Source organism: Urocitellus parryii, chromosome 15 (genome assembly GCF_045843805.1).
Source record: "Urocitellus parryii isolate mUroPar1 chromosome 15, mUroPar1.hap1, whole genome shotgun sequence".
Taxonomy (NCBI): Eukaryota; Metazoa; Chordata; class Mammalia; order Rodentia; family Sciuridae; genus Urocitellus; species Urocitellus parryii.
The window spans coordinates 48,854,137-48,873,467 of record NC_135545.1 but is presented as its reverse complement, the minus strand read 5'-3'; the positions used below and the strand labels follow the sequence as shown (position 1 = coordinate 48,873,467).

General features: G+C 39.9%; 1 protein-coding gene across 2 annotated transcripts; it reads right to left on the bottom strand.

Annotated features, from left to right (window-relative positions):
- Positions 1-11,366: 11,366 nt before the first annotated feature.
- Positions 11,367-19,294, bottom strand: Terf2ip (TERF2 interacting protein). 2 transcript variants are annotated; one of them, XM_026409132.2, is made up of 3 exons: positions 18,512-19,294; positions 15,111-15,235; positions 11,367-12,899 (listed from the first exon to the last, which is right to left on the bottom strand). In XM_026409132.2, the coding sequence occupies exons 1-3, from the start codon at positions 19,194-19,196 to the stop codon at positions 12,504-12,506; spliced, it is 1,206 nt and encodes a 401-aa protein (XP_026264917.1). In that variant the 5' UTR covers positions 19,197-19,294; the 3' UTR covers positions 11,367-12,503. The 2 variants fall into 2 exon arrangements, with proteins under 2 accessions (XP_026264917.1, XP_026264918.1); XM_026409133.2 differs by having other exon boundaries at positions 18,527-19,294.
- Between the last annotated feature and the right edge of the window lie 37 nt (positions 19,295-19,331).

Here is a 19,331-nt window from a genome sequence, read left to right as displayed (position 1 = left end):
ATGGTCCTCAAGCACCCTTCAAGCATGGTCGAATCCATTACCAACTTGAACATGACGCCAGCAGATTGGGCGAATATGTGTAAAGCTGTGCTAAATGGAGGACAATACCCGTTATGGAAAGTTGCCAATGAGGAATTTTGCAAGGAGGCGGCTAGGCGAAATGCAGCATCTGGTTATCCTCAGAGAAATCTAGATATGTTTTTAGGAAAGGGACCTTATGAGGATCAGCAGCAACAAATTGCATATGATCCTGGCGTATACTCACAAATTGCTGCAGATGCGGTTAGGGCATGGAAGACTTTACAAGGACAGGGAGGTTTACAAGGTCAATTATCTATGGTAATACAAGGAGCTAATGAACCATACGCTGAATTTGTAGATAGGCTTATTCAAACAGCTACCAGAGTTTTGGGGAATACAGAACAAGCAATGCCATTAATAAAGCAACTGGCTTATGAGCAAGCGAATCGTTGGTGCAGAGAAGTCATTAGACCATGGAAACATGAAGATTTAAACACATATATTAAACTATGTAGAGACATTAATGAACAAGGGCAAGTCGTGGCAGCTGCAGTACAACAGGCTTTAGATGCCAGGCCAAGAACATGCTACAATTGTGAACAAACAGGACATTTTAAAAGGAATTGCCCCATAGGAGGAGGGTTTAACAAAACTAGGTATCAAAGGAGTAGAATACCAGGTATTTGCCCACGATGCCATAGAGGGAGACATTGGGCTAATGAATGCCGTTCTCAAACCACCATAGAGGGTACTCCATTATCAAAAAACGAACAAGGACCAGGTGTCTATCCACTATATCATGGAGAAAGGCATAGGGCTCCATTGCCAAAAAATGGACAGGGGAGCCCAATGCTCCGGGGCCCACAACCACAAATATACGGAGCACTGGAGGAACCCAGCAACCCCATCAGGGTAGTGCCCAGAACACATTGTCCATTAGATCCCTCATCAGACAAACCAGAGGGAGCGCAGGGTTGGACATCTGTGCCTCCGCCAGAATAGTACTAACTGCAGAGATGGGAGTTCAAATCATTCCCACAGGGATAAAAGGACCTCTTCCCAAAGGAACAGTAGGCTTATTATTGGGATGCAGTTCTTCTACTCTAAAAGGACTTATGATAAGTCCTGGGGTAATTGATCCCGATTATGAAGGTGAAATAAAAATTATAGCCAGTTCTCCAAGAGGTATATCAGTAATTACACCAGGAGATAGAATAGCACAGTTACTAATAATACCCAGCTTACATGATAAATTTTCCAGTTGTACTGTAGAAAGAGGTTCCAAGGGATTAGGCTCCACAGGTGTAGATTGGGCTATGCTTTCTTTAAATTAAGATTCTCGCCCCATGCTAAAACTAAATATTCAAGGACATGAATTTAATGGGCTATTGGATACAGGTGCAGACCTTAGCATCATCTCTCCTCAAGAATGGCCAAAACATTGGTCATTACAACAAGCCACTCAAATGCTTCGAGGCCTAGGAGTGGCGACTAATCTCCATAGAAGTACAATGGTATTAGATTGGAAGGATCCTGAAGGATGTGAAGGAACTATATAGCCATATATATTGGGTTATCTTCCCGTAAATTTATGGGGACGAGATGTCCTAGATCAATTAGGTTTGACATTAACAAATAACATCAATCAAAATGCACCCACTATTATGGCTAGACAAGGTTTTAGGAAAGGAAAAAGATTAGAAAAACAAGAACAAGGTATAGCAGCACCAATACAAATAGATCAAGGAACGGACAGACATGGGTTAGATTTTCAGAAGGGGCCACTGAGATAATAAAAATTACTTGGAAATCACAAAGACCAGTATGGGTTCCTCAGTGGCCACTGACTAAAGAAAAGATATAAGCAGCCCATGACCTGGTCAAACAACAATTAACAGAAGGACATATACAACCTTCTGTATCTCCCCATAATACTCCCATTTTTGTCATCAAAAAAAAATCTGGTAAATGGAGATTATTGCAAGATTTAAGAGCCATTAATAATGAGATGGTTATTATGGGACCTGCTCAATCAGGGATTCCTCAATTGTCTTCTTTGCCAAAAACTTGGTATGTTTTAGTTATAGATATTAAAGATTGTTTTTTTTTTTTTTTTTTTTTTTTGTCAATTCCAGTTCATCCTGAGGATAGTCCACGTTTTGCATTTACTATCCCTGCACTAAATTATGAAGGTCCTGATCAGAGATATGAATGAAAAGTACTCCCTCAAGGGATGGCTAACAGCCCAACTATGTGTCAAATTTATGTTAACAAAGTAATCCAGCCACTTAGAAATCAAAATCCTGAACTACAAATATTTCACTATATGGATGATGTATTATTAGCACACAATGATAAAAACACATTGCTAGAATGTTATGCCACACTTACAAACTTATTTAAAAATTATAATCTAGAGATAGCATAGATAAAGTACAATTAATATTTTCCAATTAATTATTTAGGAGTTCTATTATCCTCAACCATGGTCCATCCACCAAAAATTCAAATACGAGTAGATCAACTCAAATCACTTAACGACTTTCAAAAGTTATTAGGAGACATAAATTGGATAAGGCCTTATCTAGGTATACCAACAGGAGAGTTGGGACCTTTATTTGATATCCTAAAAGGTCCATCAGATCCAAATTCACCCCGAATGTTAACGCCTGAAGCAAGAAAGGCATTAAAAATCATTGAAACACATATGGAAAATATGCATTTGGATATAATTGATATAAGTTTGCCTTTATTATTTATTGTACTACCAATAAAAAATATTCCTACAGGAGTATTTTGGCAAGAAGGTCCATTATTATGGATACATTTATCTTATTCTCCTAACACTATTCTTACTAGGTATCCTGAGGCTGTAGGACAATTAATACTCAAAGGAATAAAAGCAGCAAAGGGAGTGTTTGGAATTTCTCCCAATAAAATTATAACTCCATATACTATGAATCAAATTGATGAGTTAGCTAATGAGTTAAATACTTGGGCAATAATCATGTGCAAATCTAATGTTTCATTTGATAACCACTTACCATCTAATCCTTTTTGGTCATTGCATCTTGTAATTTTTCCAAAAATGCCAAGAAAAACACCTATCATGAATGCTCCAAATATATTCACTGATGGGTCAAATAATGGTACAGCAGCAATAGTTACACCTGATCAAACTTTTACATTTTTAGTACCCAAACAATCAGGTCAAAAGGTAGAGCTTAATGCAGTATTACAAGCTTTTGTGATGTTTAAAGATTCTGTATTTAATTTATTTTCCGATAGTCAGTATATAGTTTCCCTTGAAGATGCTGGTAGGATTTCCCCTTCCTCTACTGTTTTCTCTTTGCTTTCCATTATACAAAGTCTAATCTGGGACAGAAAAGATCCGTTCTTTATAGGACATATCAGGGCACATACAGGATTGCCTGGAGCCCATAGTTTGGGCAATGATTTTGCAGATAAAAAACTACACATGACATACACATTTTCTCTACACTAGAAGAAGCTACAAATTTTCATAAAAAGTTCCATGTCAATGCTAATACTTTACAAAAGCGTTTTAAAATAACTAAGGAACAAGCTAGACAAATAATAAAACAATGTCAAAATTGTGTGACCTTTTTACCACAAGTTAATCTTGGAGTCAATCCTAGAGGACTGATACCTAACCATATTTGGCAGATGGACGTCACACACTTGCCAGAATTTGGAAAATTCAAACATTTGCATGTTACAGTTGATACTTCTTCTGGATTTTTGATGGGTTCCCTTCATGCCGGAGAAAAAACTAAAGATATTATAGCTCATTGCTTACAAAATTTTGCCACTGTGGGCGTTCCAAAACAGTTAAAAACAGATAATGCCCCTGGTTATACTTCTACCTCTTTTAAACAATTTTGCTCATCATTTGGCATTACTCATATAACAGGAATCCCATATAATCCACAGGGACAAGGCATAGTTGAAAGAGCTCATCAAACTATTAAAATGTACTTATTAAAGCAAAAATAGGGAATTGGAAAGGGGTGTATATTCCCCAAAGATAAACTTAAAATAACCCTTTTTACTCTAAACTTTTTAAATTTTGATCCATCAGGACTTAGTGCTGCGGAAAGGCATATGTGTCCAAAAAATGTACATAAGCCTAAGGTACTTTGGAAGGATATTCTAACAGGACAATGGAAAGGCCCTGACCCAGTAATTGTCTGGAGTTGGGGGTCTGTTTGTGTGTTTCCACAGGGAGAACAGCAGCCAATTTGGATTCCAGAGAGATTAACTAAAGCGATTTATACAGACCAAAAAGAAGATGATTTGGCTCAAATCCATAACAGATGATATCCAAAACTCCAGTTTGGCTATCCTTACATCTGCGACAGAACCAGGATGCTTTTTTCAATATCTGTTTTATTATTACCCTTTCCCACATCATGAAGTTCTATTTTGTTTTTTGAGCTCATATAGACCTAGGTTAATGTTTTGCTGATCAGTTCTATTTTTTGATTATAGAGTTTTTGAACATTGCAATGGAGATTTCACCTGTAAAAAGTTATAAGGCCTCTACTATTATGTTATGTGTTGTATGTATTATGTGTGCACACTTGTGTTTTAGGTTTTGTTTGTATGTACGTATGTCCATATATCATATGTGATGAGCGCTCATGAAAAAATGGATCCAAAATTTTTTTCTTATTCATGTGATTTATTTTTTTTAATATATATATATATATATATATATATATATATATATTCCATTTGGTTGCAGAATAGTGGCTTCTCACACTCAATTATACTCTCTAAAGAAACTTGAAATGGAGGACCTCTGGTACATTGACAGTTTTCCTCTTATTTTGTTTTTTTTTTTTTAAAGAGAGAGTGAGAGAGGAGAGAGAGAGAGAGAGAGAGAGAATTTTTTTTTAATATTTATTTTTTAGTTCTCGGCGGACACAACATCTTTGTTGGTATGTGGTGCTGAGGATCGAACCCGGGCCGCACGCATGCCAGGCGAGCGCGCTACCGCTTGAGCCACATCCCCAGCCCCTATTCATGTGATTTAAATAGTTTAATTTAAATTAGGTAAACAGCTGTTGAGGATTGTTTTAATATGTGAACAAAAAAGGAGGTTAACAGATCTGTTTGTTTACTTTCACCTTTCCTTTTCATTATATTTAATAATTCTGTTCAAAATAATGTAAATTGTTCAGAAAATTGTTTTCTTTTAGTGCCTGCTGGAATGTTACATAATTTTTTCTTTAGCCATTATTGCCAGAATTCCTATCTTCATCCCAGTGCCGGTGAAGACAAAGATAAAACCAATCTACAGCTTCTGCAATAGCTATCACTGAATTGCTTGCAGAACTTGCCTGGACTATGTATCACTTGTATGCATTATGAACTCACTTGTATGCATAGTGAACTATCTGTTGGTGCAGCGACTTGTGGTAGTGTTGGGGTATTTTTGCTGATGGTGTCATTAGTGGTACAATCTTTCCAAAAGGAGCCATCACTGAACTGCTTGCAGAACTTGCCTGGACTCTGTATCACTTGTATGCATTGTGAACTCACTTGTATGCATTGTGAACTATCTGTTGGTGCAGCGACTTGTGGTAGTGTTGGGATATTTTTGCTGATGCTGTCATCGGTGGTACAATTTTTCCAAAAGGAGCCGTCAATTGGCTTGGTGTATCTTCCTCCCTTCTACTTGTGATGTGGCTGTATGCTGGACCGGTAGTCAATGATGGGTAAGATCCAATTGCAATGGTACCAACCTAAGACAGGAGGCTGATGCTTTGAGGTCAGCTCATCCAATGATGGGTAAGGACCATATGTAGTATTGGACAACCTAAGGCAGGCATGGTCCCTAAGCCACATGCTTGTTGTTTAAACAGAGAGGGGGAGATGTTGAGAGCCACAGCCGAAGGGGCCCCAGCAAACTTCCAGCTGCCAGCTGATGATTGACTCACAGCGGCCCCAGCAAACTTCTAGCTGCCAACTGATTGGCTCCTCTGCGGTGATGCCCATTGGGCTGTTTCCCCGCCCTTTCAGACCACAGAGCTGCTCATTGGGGGACTTTTTTTGGCTCTGCCCAAGCGACCCAGCCAATCAGCCTCAAGAACAGGAGGAGTGGAGGAGGTGGAGAGGCTTGTGGGAAGCCGGTGGTGGCAGTTGGGCTCTGAGGGTTTTTCCTGAAGAGCTGTGTGGTGCGGTGTGTGTGTTCTAAAAATAAAGTTTGTTTCTTTTGACAAGTGGCTACTGAATTGTGCTCAGCCAGACAAAAGAAAGAAAAACCTCAGACCAATGTCTCTAATGAACATAGACGCAAAATTTCTCAATTTTATCTGGCAAATCGAATACAAAAACATATCAAAAAAATCACCACCACGATCAAGTAGGTTTCATCCCAGGATGCAAGGTTGGTTCAACATATGGAAATCAATAAATGTAATTCATCACATCAATAAACTTAAAGACAAGAATCATATGATCATCTCAATAGATGCAGAAAAAGCATTTGACAAAAATACAGCATCCTTTTATGTTCAAAACACTAGAAAAACTAGATATAACAGGAACATATCTCAACATCATAAAGGCTATCTACGCTAAGCCTCAGGCCAACATCATTCTAAATGGAGAAAAATTAAAGGCATTCCCTCTAAAAACTGGAACAAGACAGGGATGCCCTCTTTCACCACTTCTATTTAACACAGTTCTTGAAACACTGGCCAAAGCAATTAGACAGACAAAAGAAATTAAAGGGATATGTATAGAATTAAATTAAAGGGATATGTATACAGATTTAATGTAATTCTGATCAAAATCCCAATGGCATTTCTCATAGAAATAGAAAAAGCAATCATGAAATTCATCTGGGAAAATAAGAGACCCAGCATGGCTAAAGCAATCCTTAGCAGGAAGAGTGAAGCAGGTGGCATCGCTGTATCAGAACTTAAACTACACTATAGAGCAACAGTAATAAAAACAGCATGGGATTGGCACCAAAACAGACTGGTAGACCAATGGTACAAAATAGAGGACATAGACTAACCCACAAAATTACAATTATATTAGACAAAGGTGCCAAAAACATGCACTGGAGAAAAGATAGCATCTTCAACAAATGGTGCTGGGAAAACTGGAAATCCATATGCAACAAAATGAAATTAAACCCCTATCTCTCACCACTCACAAAACTCAACTCAAAATGGATCAAGGACCTAGGAATTAAACCAGAGACTCTGCATCTAATAGAAGAAAAAGTAGGCCCTAATCTTCATAATGTGGGATTAGGACCCAACTTCCTTAGTAAGACTTCTATATCGCAAGAATTAAAACCAAGAATCAATAAATGAAATGGACTCAAACTAAAAAGTTTCTTCTTGGCAAAAGGAACAATCTGTAAGGTGAAGAGAGAGCCTACATCCTGGGAGCCAATTTTCACCCCTCACACATCAAATAGAGCACTCATCTCTAGGGTATATAAAGAACTCAAAAAGCTAAGCACAAAAAAAACAAATAACCCAATCAACAAATGGGCCAAGGACCTCAACAGACACTTCTCAGAAGAAGATATACAATCAATCAACAAATTATGAAAAAATGCTCCTCATCTCTAGCAACTAGAGAAATGCAAATGAAAATTAAGATACCATGTCACTCCAGTCAGAATGGCAGCTATTATGAATACAAACAATAATAAGTGTTGGCGAGAATGTGGGGAAAAAGGCACACCCATACATTGCTGGTGGGACTACAAATGGTGCAACCAATATGGAAAGCAGTATGGAGATTCCTTGGAAATCTGGGAATGGAACCACCATTTGACCCAGCTATCCCTCTCCTCGGACTATTCCCAAAGGACTTAAAAACAGCATACTACAGGGTCACAGGCACATCAATGTTTACAGCAGCACAATTCACAATAGCTAAACAGTAGAACCAACCTAGATGCCCTTCAGTGAATGAATGGATAAAAAAACACGGCATATATACACAATGGAATTTTACTCTGCAATAAAAGAGAATAAAATCATGGCATTTGCAGGAAAATGGATGTCGTTGGAGAATATAATGGAATATAATGCTAAGTGAAGTTAGCCAATCCCCAAAAAACAAATGCCGAATGTTTTCTCTGATACAAGGAGGCTGACTCAGTGGAGTAGGGAGGGAGAGCATGGGAGGAATAGATGAATTCTAGATAGGGAAGAGGGGTGGGAGGGAAATGAAGGGGGCAGGGGGTTAGCAAGGATGGTGGAATGTGATAGACATCATTATCCAATTGGGTGCCTGCTGCGCCCCTCCCCTGACTCAGGCAATGTCAAGGCCCTACTGAGGTGGATGGCGCAAAGCGTCCATCCTCTGGAGGAGCGCAGTATGTTTCTGGGAATGGGCTGATTTGTTCTTGTATTCCTTTAATAAGTATAGTTGCGATTTCTCATATGACCATTAAGTATGAAGAAAAAACATGACTTTCCCAATTAATGCAACTACTTCTAAAGCATAGATCTGTTTGCTCTAAATGCAATGATTCAGCTGTGGAGTGTAAATTGTTAATGTCTAATGAAAAACTCCCTGTCAAGGAAGTTTTTGAGAAATTAAATTAAAATCTAGAGAAGAAAAATTAATGTTAAGAAGATAGATTAGTGCTTAGTACTGGGCAGCTTGTTCTTGTTCCTGTGCACAATGGTTTGTGCTCTTACTTTTGTTTGATTAAAAGTAATAACAAGTCAACCACTTGCCGTAACCATGGCACTGGTTCCAGTCAGTAAGTCAAGAAAGAATAGTCAAAGTATAGGCCAATAGTTTGGGACATTTCTAACTATTATTAAAAGTTAACTAAGCAGAAACAGCTCAAAACAAAATGCGAACTGAAAGTACAAATGCTTGCTTATGCATAAGCCAAGATACATTCTTCTATTCTAATTGTAGCTACGTAATATTTTGTTTCTTTGAATAATGATTCCTGTTTTGTAACCACAAAGTACTGTGAACCTGCCAAAATGAAAAGTATATATGATCAACTTCACAAGTAAAGATTGGGATCAACACCTTCACTTTGGTGTCTGTGTTGTTTCTCCACCCCCTCTTTTGCCGACTCCTCACCATCCGTTCATCTCCTGAGACCCCCTGTTGGAGCTGGTCTCCAACAGGTGTCAAGAGATTTTATATACAAATAGATATATGAAAAATTGTGGCATATACGTGTAATAAGAATTATAATGCATTCCACTGTCATTTTTTAATCAATAAAGATAAATAAATAAATAATGAAAAACTATCTTCAAGGTTTTGTTTTCTTCATATTGAGAAACAGCCTCCACATATGTTAAAGCCATATAGTTTCCAGTGGCCTGAAAAAGCAGCTCAAAGGTAGCAAGAAATTTCTGAAAAGAATAGCATGTGTAAAAATCTAAAGCAATTTCCCCATCAAGGACTCTTTCACAGCAGGACAGACACAAAGTCCTAAGTTGGCTAACAGCTTAGTTGGCTAATAGCTCTAGTGGGGCAAAAAGTGCAGGCTGAGGTTGGGCAGTATCTCCAGTGAGGATGAGGGTTCTCCAAGCCTGCCCATCTGCTGCTTTTGTCCCAACCACATATCCCATGGTTTGGTTGGGGCTTCACAGAAAACACATAGCAAGTACAAATATATAACCTGAAAATAGCTAGGCATGATGGTGCATACCTATAATCCCAGTAGCGTGAGAGGATGAGGCAGGAGGATCGAGAGTTCAAAGCCAGCCTCTGCAAAAGAGCACCACTAAGCAACTCAATGAGACCCTGTCTCTAAATAAAATACAAAATAGGGCTGGGAATTTGGCTCAGTGGTTGAGTGCCCCTGAGTTCAATTCCAAGTACCAAAAAAAAAGAAAAAAAAAAAAACCAAAATAGTTCATTGCCATATGTGCTCTAGAAATGAAGATATTTGGAGCAATTTTATGGTAATAATTTGAAAATCTAGATGTAATGAACATATTCTTAAGAAAATATCAACTTTTTAGATCAGTTTTAAATCAAAGGCTGGCAGGAGACAGCTCAGTGATGTCAGAGCTTCAACACTGTCTGGAGTGTAGATGCTAGAGCCACTGTAGGCAGGGGATGGAGCAAGTGCAGGTCCAGGCACAGACACACTCCAAGGAGTACTTCCAGCCAGGAATGTGCCAGGCTATTGTAGCTTAACATCAGGAATACCTTTTCTTTAACCCCTGGGTCCAGTTCAACTGCACCAGTGAGATCAAGAACTGAATGAGCTTATTTATTGATGACTTCCTGCATTAGGATGCTTCTGCAACAAAGTGCCTACTTCCCACCACCGGGTCTAGTAATCATGCTTTGTGGCTGGACACTTGGAATTCATACTTTTTTTTTTTTTTTTTTTTAAAGAGAGAGAGAGAGAGAGAATTTTATTTATTTTTTAGTTTTTTCGGCGGACACAACATCTTTGTTTGTATGTGGTGCTGAGGATTGAACCCGGGCCGCACGCATGCCATGCGAGCGCGCTACCGCTTGAGCCATATCTCCAGCCCTCATACTTTTTTTTTTTTTGCCGGGGGTGGATATCAGGGATTGAACTCAGGGGCACTAGGTCACTGAGCTATATCCCCAGCCCTATTTTGTTGTATTTTATTTATAAGAGACAGGGTCTCACTGAGTTGCTTAGCACCTCACTTTTGCTGAGGCTGGCTTTAAACTTGTAATCTTCCTGCCTCAGTCTCTGGAGCCACTGGGATTACAGGTGTGTGCCATCACACATCAGCAGTTTGGTGACATAGTCCCAGCAGATCCAACATACAGGTCACTTTACTCTTGAGGTTCTAAAGGAGCTGCTGGAACTGGGTATTGTCCCTCTGGGGGATTCCTAACTGGCTTCTCTCCCCTTTGGCTCTCACCTTTTTTTTTTTTTTTTTTTTGGGCCATTTCTCATAGTCGTGATGCAGATCAATCTTTTCTTTGTTCCACAAGCAGCAGCAGCAACTTCTAATGGTCTATTAGTTCTAAAATGAAATTTATTGGTTCAAATCACCAATAACCAAAATGTTAGTTCCTTTATGTTTTTTTTTAATATTTATTTTTTAGTTGTATATGAACACAATACCTTTATTTTATTTATTTCTATGTGGTGCTGAGGATCAAACCCAGGGCCTCACATGTGCTAGGCGAGCACTCTACCACCGAGCCACAACCCCAGCCCCTCTTTTATGGTTTTTTATAACTAAAAGGTTTCACGTATACAATCAAAGACAACATTTTTTATGAGATCCAAATACAAAGTTATATTTATTTTCAATAATGAATTTATTTTCAACAAAGTAGAACCAATTTACTAATTTTTCAATCTAACACAATCTTTAGCATAAAACTATGCTCAATAAATCAAAAAAACATTACTATTAACAGAGTAAGTAGTTCTCTTTTTAAAATATTTTTTAGTTGTAGATGGACATAATACTTTTATTATTTTTTTTTTTATGTGATGCTGAGAATTGAACTCAGTGCTTCACACATGCCAGGCAAGCATTCTACGACTAAGCAACAACCCCAGCTCTGAGTAAGTAGTTCTTGATATTCTAGGGTTTGTCTGTGTTTCAAACAAAACTGAGTGGAAGGTAAAGGAACACATACTAGAGATTTAACTGAGAAGGATTTGGCAAAACAATAGCCTGGAGCATGGTCCCCAAATATCAAGTTAGCAAAGCAAATATGGGCTTTTCAAAGCAGGCCAGAAATCAGAGCTCACTGTGAGGGGGGAATGATTTCCCTTTGGGAAAGTCCATGTTCAAAGTTGTGAAATTAAATCTTCCCATATTCTAGATTTTTTTTTTAATTTATTTTTTAGGGCTGGGGATATATCTCAGTTGGTAGAGTGCTTGCCCTGCATGCAAAAGGCCCTGGGTTCAATCCCAAGCACCACACACAAAATTTTTTTTTTAGTTGTAGATGGACACAATATATTTGTTTTATTTATTAATTTTATGTGGTGCTGAGGATTGAGCCTAGTGTCTCAGACACGCTAGGCAAGTGCTCTACCACTGAGCTACAACCCTAGCCCCCCATATTCTAGATTCTTGATTTGGAATCTATCATAATCCAGAGAAACTTCTGCCAAAGGATAAGAGGCTCTTCACTTGGGCTGCACGAAAGAAAATACCTGTATGCCTAATTTTCCTCCTTTAACTTTGTCACTAGGCTCGTCACCAATACAGCAGAGGTTCCATTCCAGCAAAGGATTACTACTACATAGACCAACCTCTCTGATTTAGATTTTCCTCGATACTTGCCAGGGACAGTTCTAAATAGATCCAATTTCTTTTGTTTTTATCTTCCTACACAACTCTGCTTGGCTACAAAATCAGGCTTCACAGAACAGCAGCAGCATTGGTCAGAAGAGTCAATTTTATAGTAAGAACTCTGAAGTTCAATGATCACAACTTTTTTATAGACTTATCTGAACCACCTATTTTCTTTTCTCATTATATTGCCTATTATTTCTTTCGGAATTCAATCCTCCGAGCTACATTCTGAGCACCAAATTTTTTGACCAATGCATTTCTGGTATCTTCATCATCTTTTTGCAAATCCAAGTCATCCTGTCGGGACCAAATGGGGTATCCATCAGCTCTCTGACCAGCCTCTAAAAAGTAGGAAGTAGCCTCCAGCTCACCACTATTTTTTAGAAAGGCCTGTATTACGGTTGAGAGATCCAAGTTAAACTTTTCCATTAACTGCCGAATGACCTTAATGGCAGCTCCCACCTCTGGTGTAGAGACCTTTTCTTCTTCTTCCTCCTCCTCAGGCTGTGTTTCTGAGTCTTCCTCTGGTGTAGGGGGATCATCATCACACATCGTTATATGGATTTCAAAATCAGGACTCTCATCCACCTACAGAGAATGAGTAAGACCAGTTCTGAATTACCAAATCTCAAACTCTTATAATACCTCAACTCTCCCAACTACCACCCGCTTTCTCCTACACTACAACCATACTGGATTCCCTTCAGTTCCTCTAATATGCCATGTTACTTCTTACATTTATTCACAATGTAAATATATGTGTATGTTTATAATATGTGTGTATGTGAAAGTCTGGGGATGTGTGTGTGCACATATGTGCATATGTAAAACTGACTATGCTATTTCAACAGATTAGGAATTAAACTGAGATAACGCACAGTGACATACACCTATAATCCCAGCAACTCTGGAGGCTTAGACAGGAGGATTACAAATTCAAAGCCAGTCTCTGTAAGTTAGCAATGCCCTAAGTAACTTAGTGAGACTTTGTCTCAAAAAAAAAAGCAATATTCCCTAAATTCCTCCATTCATCACCTATTCTACCACTCATCAGCTATGGAAACTTTAAATTATTGCTCTCTTTTAAAATGAATCATCACTGGTTTCCCTTATGTTAATAAGTTAATGCATGACATCTTTTTCCTTGGATAAGATACAGAAATTATTTTCTTTCTTTTTTCTTTTTTTGTTATTGAGGTTAATAAGGGACACTCAGCCACTAAGCCATATTCCCAGCCCCTTTATTTTTCATTTTGAGACAGGGTCTCACTGAGTTGTTTAGGATCTTGCTAAGTTGCTAAGGTTGGTTTCAAACTTGAGATCCTCCTGCCTTAGTCCCCCAAGTCACTGAGATTACAGGCATATACCACTGTAGCCAGCTATGATTTGGATTTCTTAAAATATTATTTATCATCATTATGTTATGGTTCCTGCCTTTATCAACAACTATTATTAAATATGGGATTCCAACACATATTAGAAGGTAGACTGAAGAGTAAAATATCCCCCATTCTAAGAACACAAAAAAACTAAATTTGCCTGATTAAACCAATTACCATGGCACACATCTTTAATCCCAGCTATTTAGGAAACTGAGGCAGGAGGATCACAAATTCAAGACTAGCCTGTGCAACTGAGCAAGACTGTCTCAAGGAAACCTTCTTTGGAATTACATTTATGCTCCTGAGAAACATAAAAAATATTTTTTAAATGTTTTTTTTCCAGTTGTAAATGAACACACAATATCTTTATTTTTATGACCACATAAAAATTCCTGAGGATTGAACCCAGTGCCTCACACATGCAAGGCATGCACTTTACCACTGAGCTACAGCCCCAGCCCCACAAAAAAACATTTTTAAAAGACAAATCTAGGGCCTAGGGTTGTGGCTCAACAGTAGAGTGCTCGCCTCACAAATGCAAGACCCTGAGTTCGATCCTCAAGCACCACATAAAAAAAATAAATAAGTGAATAAAGGCTTTTAAACAAAGAAAAAAAAAAAGACAAATCTACAGTTCCAACTTTAAAAACTTATGCTGAGATCAAAGTGGGATTTTTTTTGGATGGAGGTACTGAGGATCGAACTCAGGGGCACTCGACCACTGAGCCACATCCCCAGACCTAGTTTGTATTTTATTTAGAGACAAGGTCTCACTGAGTTGCTTAGCACCTCACTTTTGCTGAGGCTGGCTTTTTTCTTTGTTTTTAACATTTTTTTTTTTAGTGGTAGATGGGCACAATATCTTTATTTTTATTTATTTATTTAAAGGTTTTTTTTTTTTTTTAAAGAGAGAGAGAGAGAGAGAATTTTTGATATTTATTTTTTAGTTATTGGCGGACACAACATCTTTGTTTGTATGTGGTGCTGAGAATCGAACCCGGGCCACATGCATGCCAGGCGAGTGTGCTACACTTCAGCCACATCCCCAGCCCCTATTTATTTATTTTTATGTGGTGCTGAGGATCAAACCCAGGGCCTCACAAGTTGGAGGCAAGCACTCTGCCACTGAGCTACAACCCCAGCCCCAAAGTGGGATGTTTTATATTGTTTAAAAATAACTCCCTATCGTGCTTAATTTCTCTTTCTCCCCACATTACCATATTCTAATAAAAAATAAAGTTTTATGAAGCAAAGCCTAAATCAGTCCCACTTTCCCTTTTCTTTTATCTTGAATTTCTCTTTTACCTTCCTGGGCCTAAGAGTATGGTAGAAGAGGTAATCAACTTCAAATTAGAAGGGCGGGGGAGGGGGGGGGTGGAGACACACACACACACACAAATAAATCTATTTAACATACCACAACTTCCCCAAAATCCCGGGTGGCTTCTGCGAGCATCTTTTTGACTGCTTCTTCATTCCCCTTGATTTCTTCCTTCACATATTCTTCTTCTGGCAAGTCTGGAGTTCTCTTATTCTGTGGTTCTATCAAAGAAAATAACAACAAAGATTAACATTAGCCTTTTTTACATAAACCAAAAGTACAGTGCGTGCCAGGTGAGCTTTGGGTCAGGAGTGAGCCTGTACTCCCTCTATTAGAAGATATCTGTTTTTTATTCAGAAAGGTTAAAAAAGCATAAGACATGCATGTCCAATAATCTCTGTGCTTGTTTCCAAAACACTGTACTATTCCAATGATGTATTCCTAGGCTCTGACATACAAAAATATTCTTCCAGGTTCATTTATTTTTTGTTTTGTATTTACAAATGCAAATCAACAAACCACTTCAAAAGTTGGGTTCTCTGAGGCCAATCTGGGCAACTTAGTGAATAAAATTTTAGTAGAGCTTGTTATGTAGTTTAGTAGCTCAGTGCTAGAATCCTGGACTAGCATGTGGAGGCAAGGCTCTGGGTTCAATCCCCAGTACTACCACAAAACAAAAACAAAAACAAAAGAACAAAACAGGTGGGGGGTTCTCTGAGTAGCAAATCTGAGACAGAGATTAACATAAATAGCTTACCAGGGAGTGCTCTTGGGAAAATACTTGAGGAAAAGAAGAAAAGCAGGAATGGGCAGAAAGAGTAGTTGAGTTGGAAAAGCATTTCAAGGAGGCTTTAGTCAAATCCAGAGCCAGGAAGGCCTTTCAGAGTTGACTGTGGTTGGGGTAAAGAACAGAGCCTTTATAACTCCACATAAGTTAGTCACTGGATACCTAGAAGAGGCTTTGGGAGAGGCAACTCTTCCAGCCACTGAAGCAGACCTGGGTGGTTTACCACAATCCACTACATATCATCTGTAAAAAGAAGGCCCTTCTAACTTTAAACATCCTCTTGTTTCCCTTTTACATTTTGTTTTTTGAGAATTTAACTCTGCTCCTGCTTATTTAACAAAAATTTATGCCAAGAAAATAGCAAAAGGATCTATTTGTGTACAATGAATCAAAAAAAAAAGGGGGGGAGGGAGAAATAAAATAGCAAAAGAGGTTTTTTTTTTTGCAACAAAACTGTTCTGCACCCTGATTTTGGTGGTGTTTACACGATTTAAACGTGTGTTAAAACAAATATAACTAGAAAACAGTTCCTCAAAAAAATTAAACATAAAAATCACCATATGTCTAGCAACCGTATTTCTGGTTATATGCCTGAAAGAATTGAAAGCAGGGCCTCAGATACCCATGTTCATAGCAGCATTATTCACAATAGACAAACAATGGAAACAAATGTGGTACATAATATTATTCAACATAAAATCATTCAGTCTTAAAACAGAATGAAATTCTGCACTACAATGTTGAAGATATTATGCTAAGAGTAATAAGCCAGATACAGAATTTCAGTTTTGGAAAAAGATGGTAGGGATGGTTGCACATATGAATGTATTTAAGGCCACCAAACCAAAAACTTAAACACTTAAAATGGAAAACTTATGTTACACATCTTTTATCATAATAACATTTTTAAATGCATATAATTATATATCCATTCCCCATTTTTTTCTTCTTTTTTTGGGGGGTAAGGGGGTACTAGGGATTTAACCCAGGGGTGCTTTACTACTGAGCCACATCCCCAACCATTTTTTTTGGGGGGAGCAGGTACCAGGGATTGAACTCAGGAAAATTTAGCCAGTAAGCCACATCCCCAGCCCTATTTTGTATTTTATTTAGAGACAAGGTCTCACTGAGTTGTGCAGGGCCCCACTAAGTTGCTGAAACTGGCTTTGAACCCACGATCCTCCTGCCTCAGCCTCCCAAACCACTGAGACTATAGGTGTGTATCACTGTGCCTGCCAGTAGTTTTTAATTTTTAAGTAATAAAATTTGTAAAATATTTCTTAATCTCTTTGGTTTCTTGACTACCACCATGTTAATTTGGGGGTGGGTAGGTACTGGGGATTGAACTCAGGGGCCTTCAATCACTGAGCCACACTCCCTGTCCTATTTTGTATTTAGAGACAGGGTCTCACTCAGTTTCTTAGCACCTGGCCATTGCTGAGGCTGCCTTTGATCTCATGATCCTCCTGTTTCAGCCTTCTGAGCCTCTGAGATCACAGGCAAGCGCCACTGCGCCTGGCCACCATGCTAATATTAAAAGGTACATTCATCCATATTTTTTCTTAGTCATTTTAGGATTTTAATTTTTACATTTAAATATATGATCATCAAAACATTATTTTTGATTACTTTTGGCAAGCTATTAGGAACATTTTTGTCCATGTTCCTAATAGCTTGCCAACAGTTCCAAAATCATTTATTTAAAAGCCCTAACTTCATCTAATCACTATAGAAAATGACCTCCTCCCCATCCCTGATTTATTTTTTCTCTATAGCACTTACCACTGCCCAGCTAGCATGTTAAGCTCCATGACCACAGGGACTTTTATTTATTGTTATATCCCAGCAGGACAACAGTGTCTGGCACTCAAACATCTGTTGAGTCAATGAATCTGAAATGTCACTTTTACCAAAAACAAAATTCCTACCAAGCATGCTGAACAGGAGAAATAGATTTTTTTCCTCCTCGGACTTCTAGATGGAACAGCCACATAAGCAAAGAAATGGGGGATGGGGAAAGCATGCCTCTTTAAACAAAAGGGTCTGTCATTGAAGTTGCCAGTACCATTATATGAAAAGTAAAACATCTTAATAGCTTTGGGATGTGTTTTACCATACCTGAATTCCAATTTGCAATTCAAGTGAATTTAACAAAAAAATCACATAAGCAAGACCAGGAGGAGACCCTCCGACTAAGGAGAACCTTCTTATGTAAATACGTATTCAATAAAGCCAAAGCACGAAAGTAAACTGATCTGGCATGCCTTTAAAATTATTTATACTGAATCTGCCAGAACGTAGGAGGAATTTTTTTTTTAAACGAGTCTTTTTAAATCTCTGAAAATTTCAAGAAGCCGGTTACCCTGTTTTCTCTGGGAAGGAATAGTGGGTAGGAGGGGTGAATTTGCAATTTTCCATTTTGAAACTTTGAATACAAAACATGTTAATAAACTGGACGTCCGCCGGCCGGGTGCAGTGGAGGATGCCCGAACCCCAGCTCCTTTGGAGGCTGAGGCAGGAGGTTGGAGCTTGAGACCGACCCGGGCAGCACTACTGAGACCCTGTCTCAAAACAAAACACCGAGAGCTAGTCGTTGGGGAGGTACATTAAAGCGAGAGAGCGAGGGAGAGCGTCCAGAGCGCGGGACAATTCTACCGGATGGCAAGGAGGCGAGGCATGAGGGATGCCAGGCTGGACCTTGACAGCTCACCCCGCGTGGCCTCACCCCCGCTATCCGCGGCCTCCGGGTCCTGCTCGGCCTTGCGCTTGAGCTTCTGGGAGGAGGGGCTCACTGGGGCGTCCCCCAACAGGTACTTGTGCTCCTGGCCGCGCAGGTGCTTCAGGTAGCGGTCCTTGAGGGACTGCCACGAGTGCTGCGTGAGCGAGCTCTTCTCCATCGCCTTCCACAGGGCGTTGCCCGTGACCGAGCTGGGCGAGCGGGCGTTTTCCTTCACGTAGGTCAAGATAGCCACGTCGTCCGCGTCTGTGAAGGCCATCCGCCCTGTGAGCGGCTGCGGCTCGGGCTCCGCGGCGCCCTCAGCGGAAGCCCCGGCCTTGGACTCCGGGGCCTGGTCGGCCGCTGCGCCGGGGCCCAGCCGGTAGGCCTCCAGCTCGAGCCTCTGGTTGCGCTCCACGCAGTCCAAGATGTACTGCGTGGAAATGAAGTCTCCCGAGGCCTCGGCCAGCGCCTCCCCGGGCTGGGCCAGCAGCACGGCCCCGGGCTCCTGCACCCGGCACACGGTGCCACCGCCATGCAGGATCAGCGTCGACAGCCGGCGCTTGGCCGGGCTGGGCCTCACGTAGAACGACAAGGGGCTGCCGTCCTCTCTCACAAACAGAGTGGAGGAGTGGGTGGGCCCGTTGGGGTCCTTGCCCGATTCCATAGCCTCCGCCATGTCCCTTGCCTTGCACCACAAGAGCTGCCCGATAACTAGCGCTTTAGCACACACCTCACAACAGAGGGCCCGCCCCCGCGAAACCCAGCTCTGCGCCTGCGCCGGGCCCCCCAGCGTGCCAAGAGGCCACGCCCC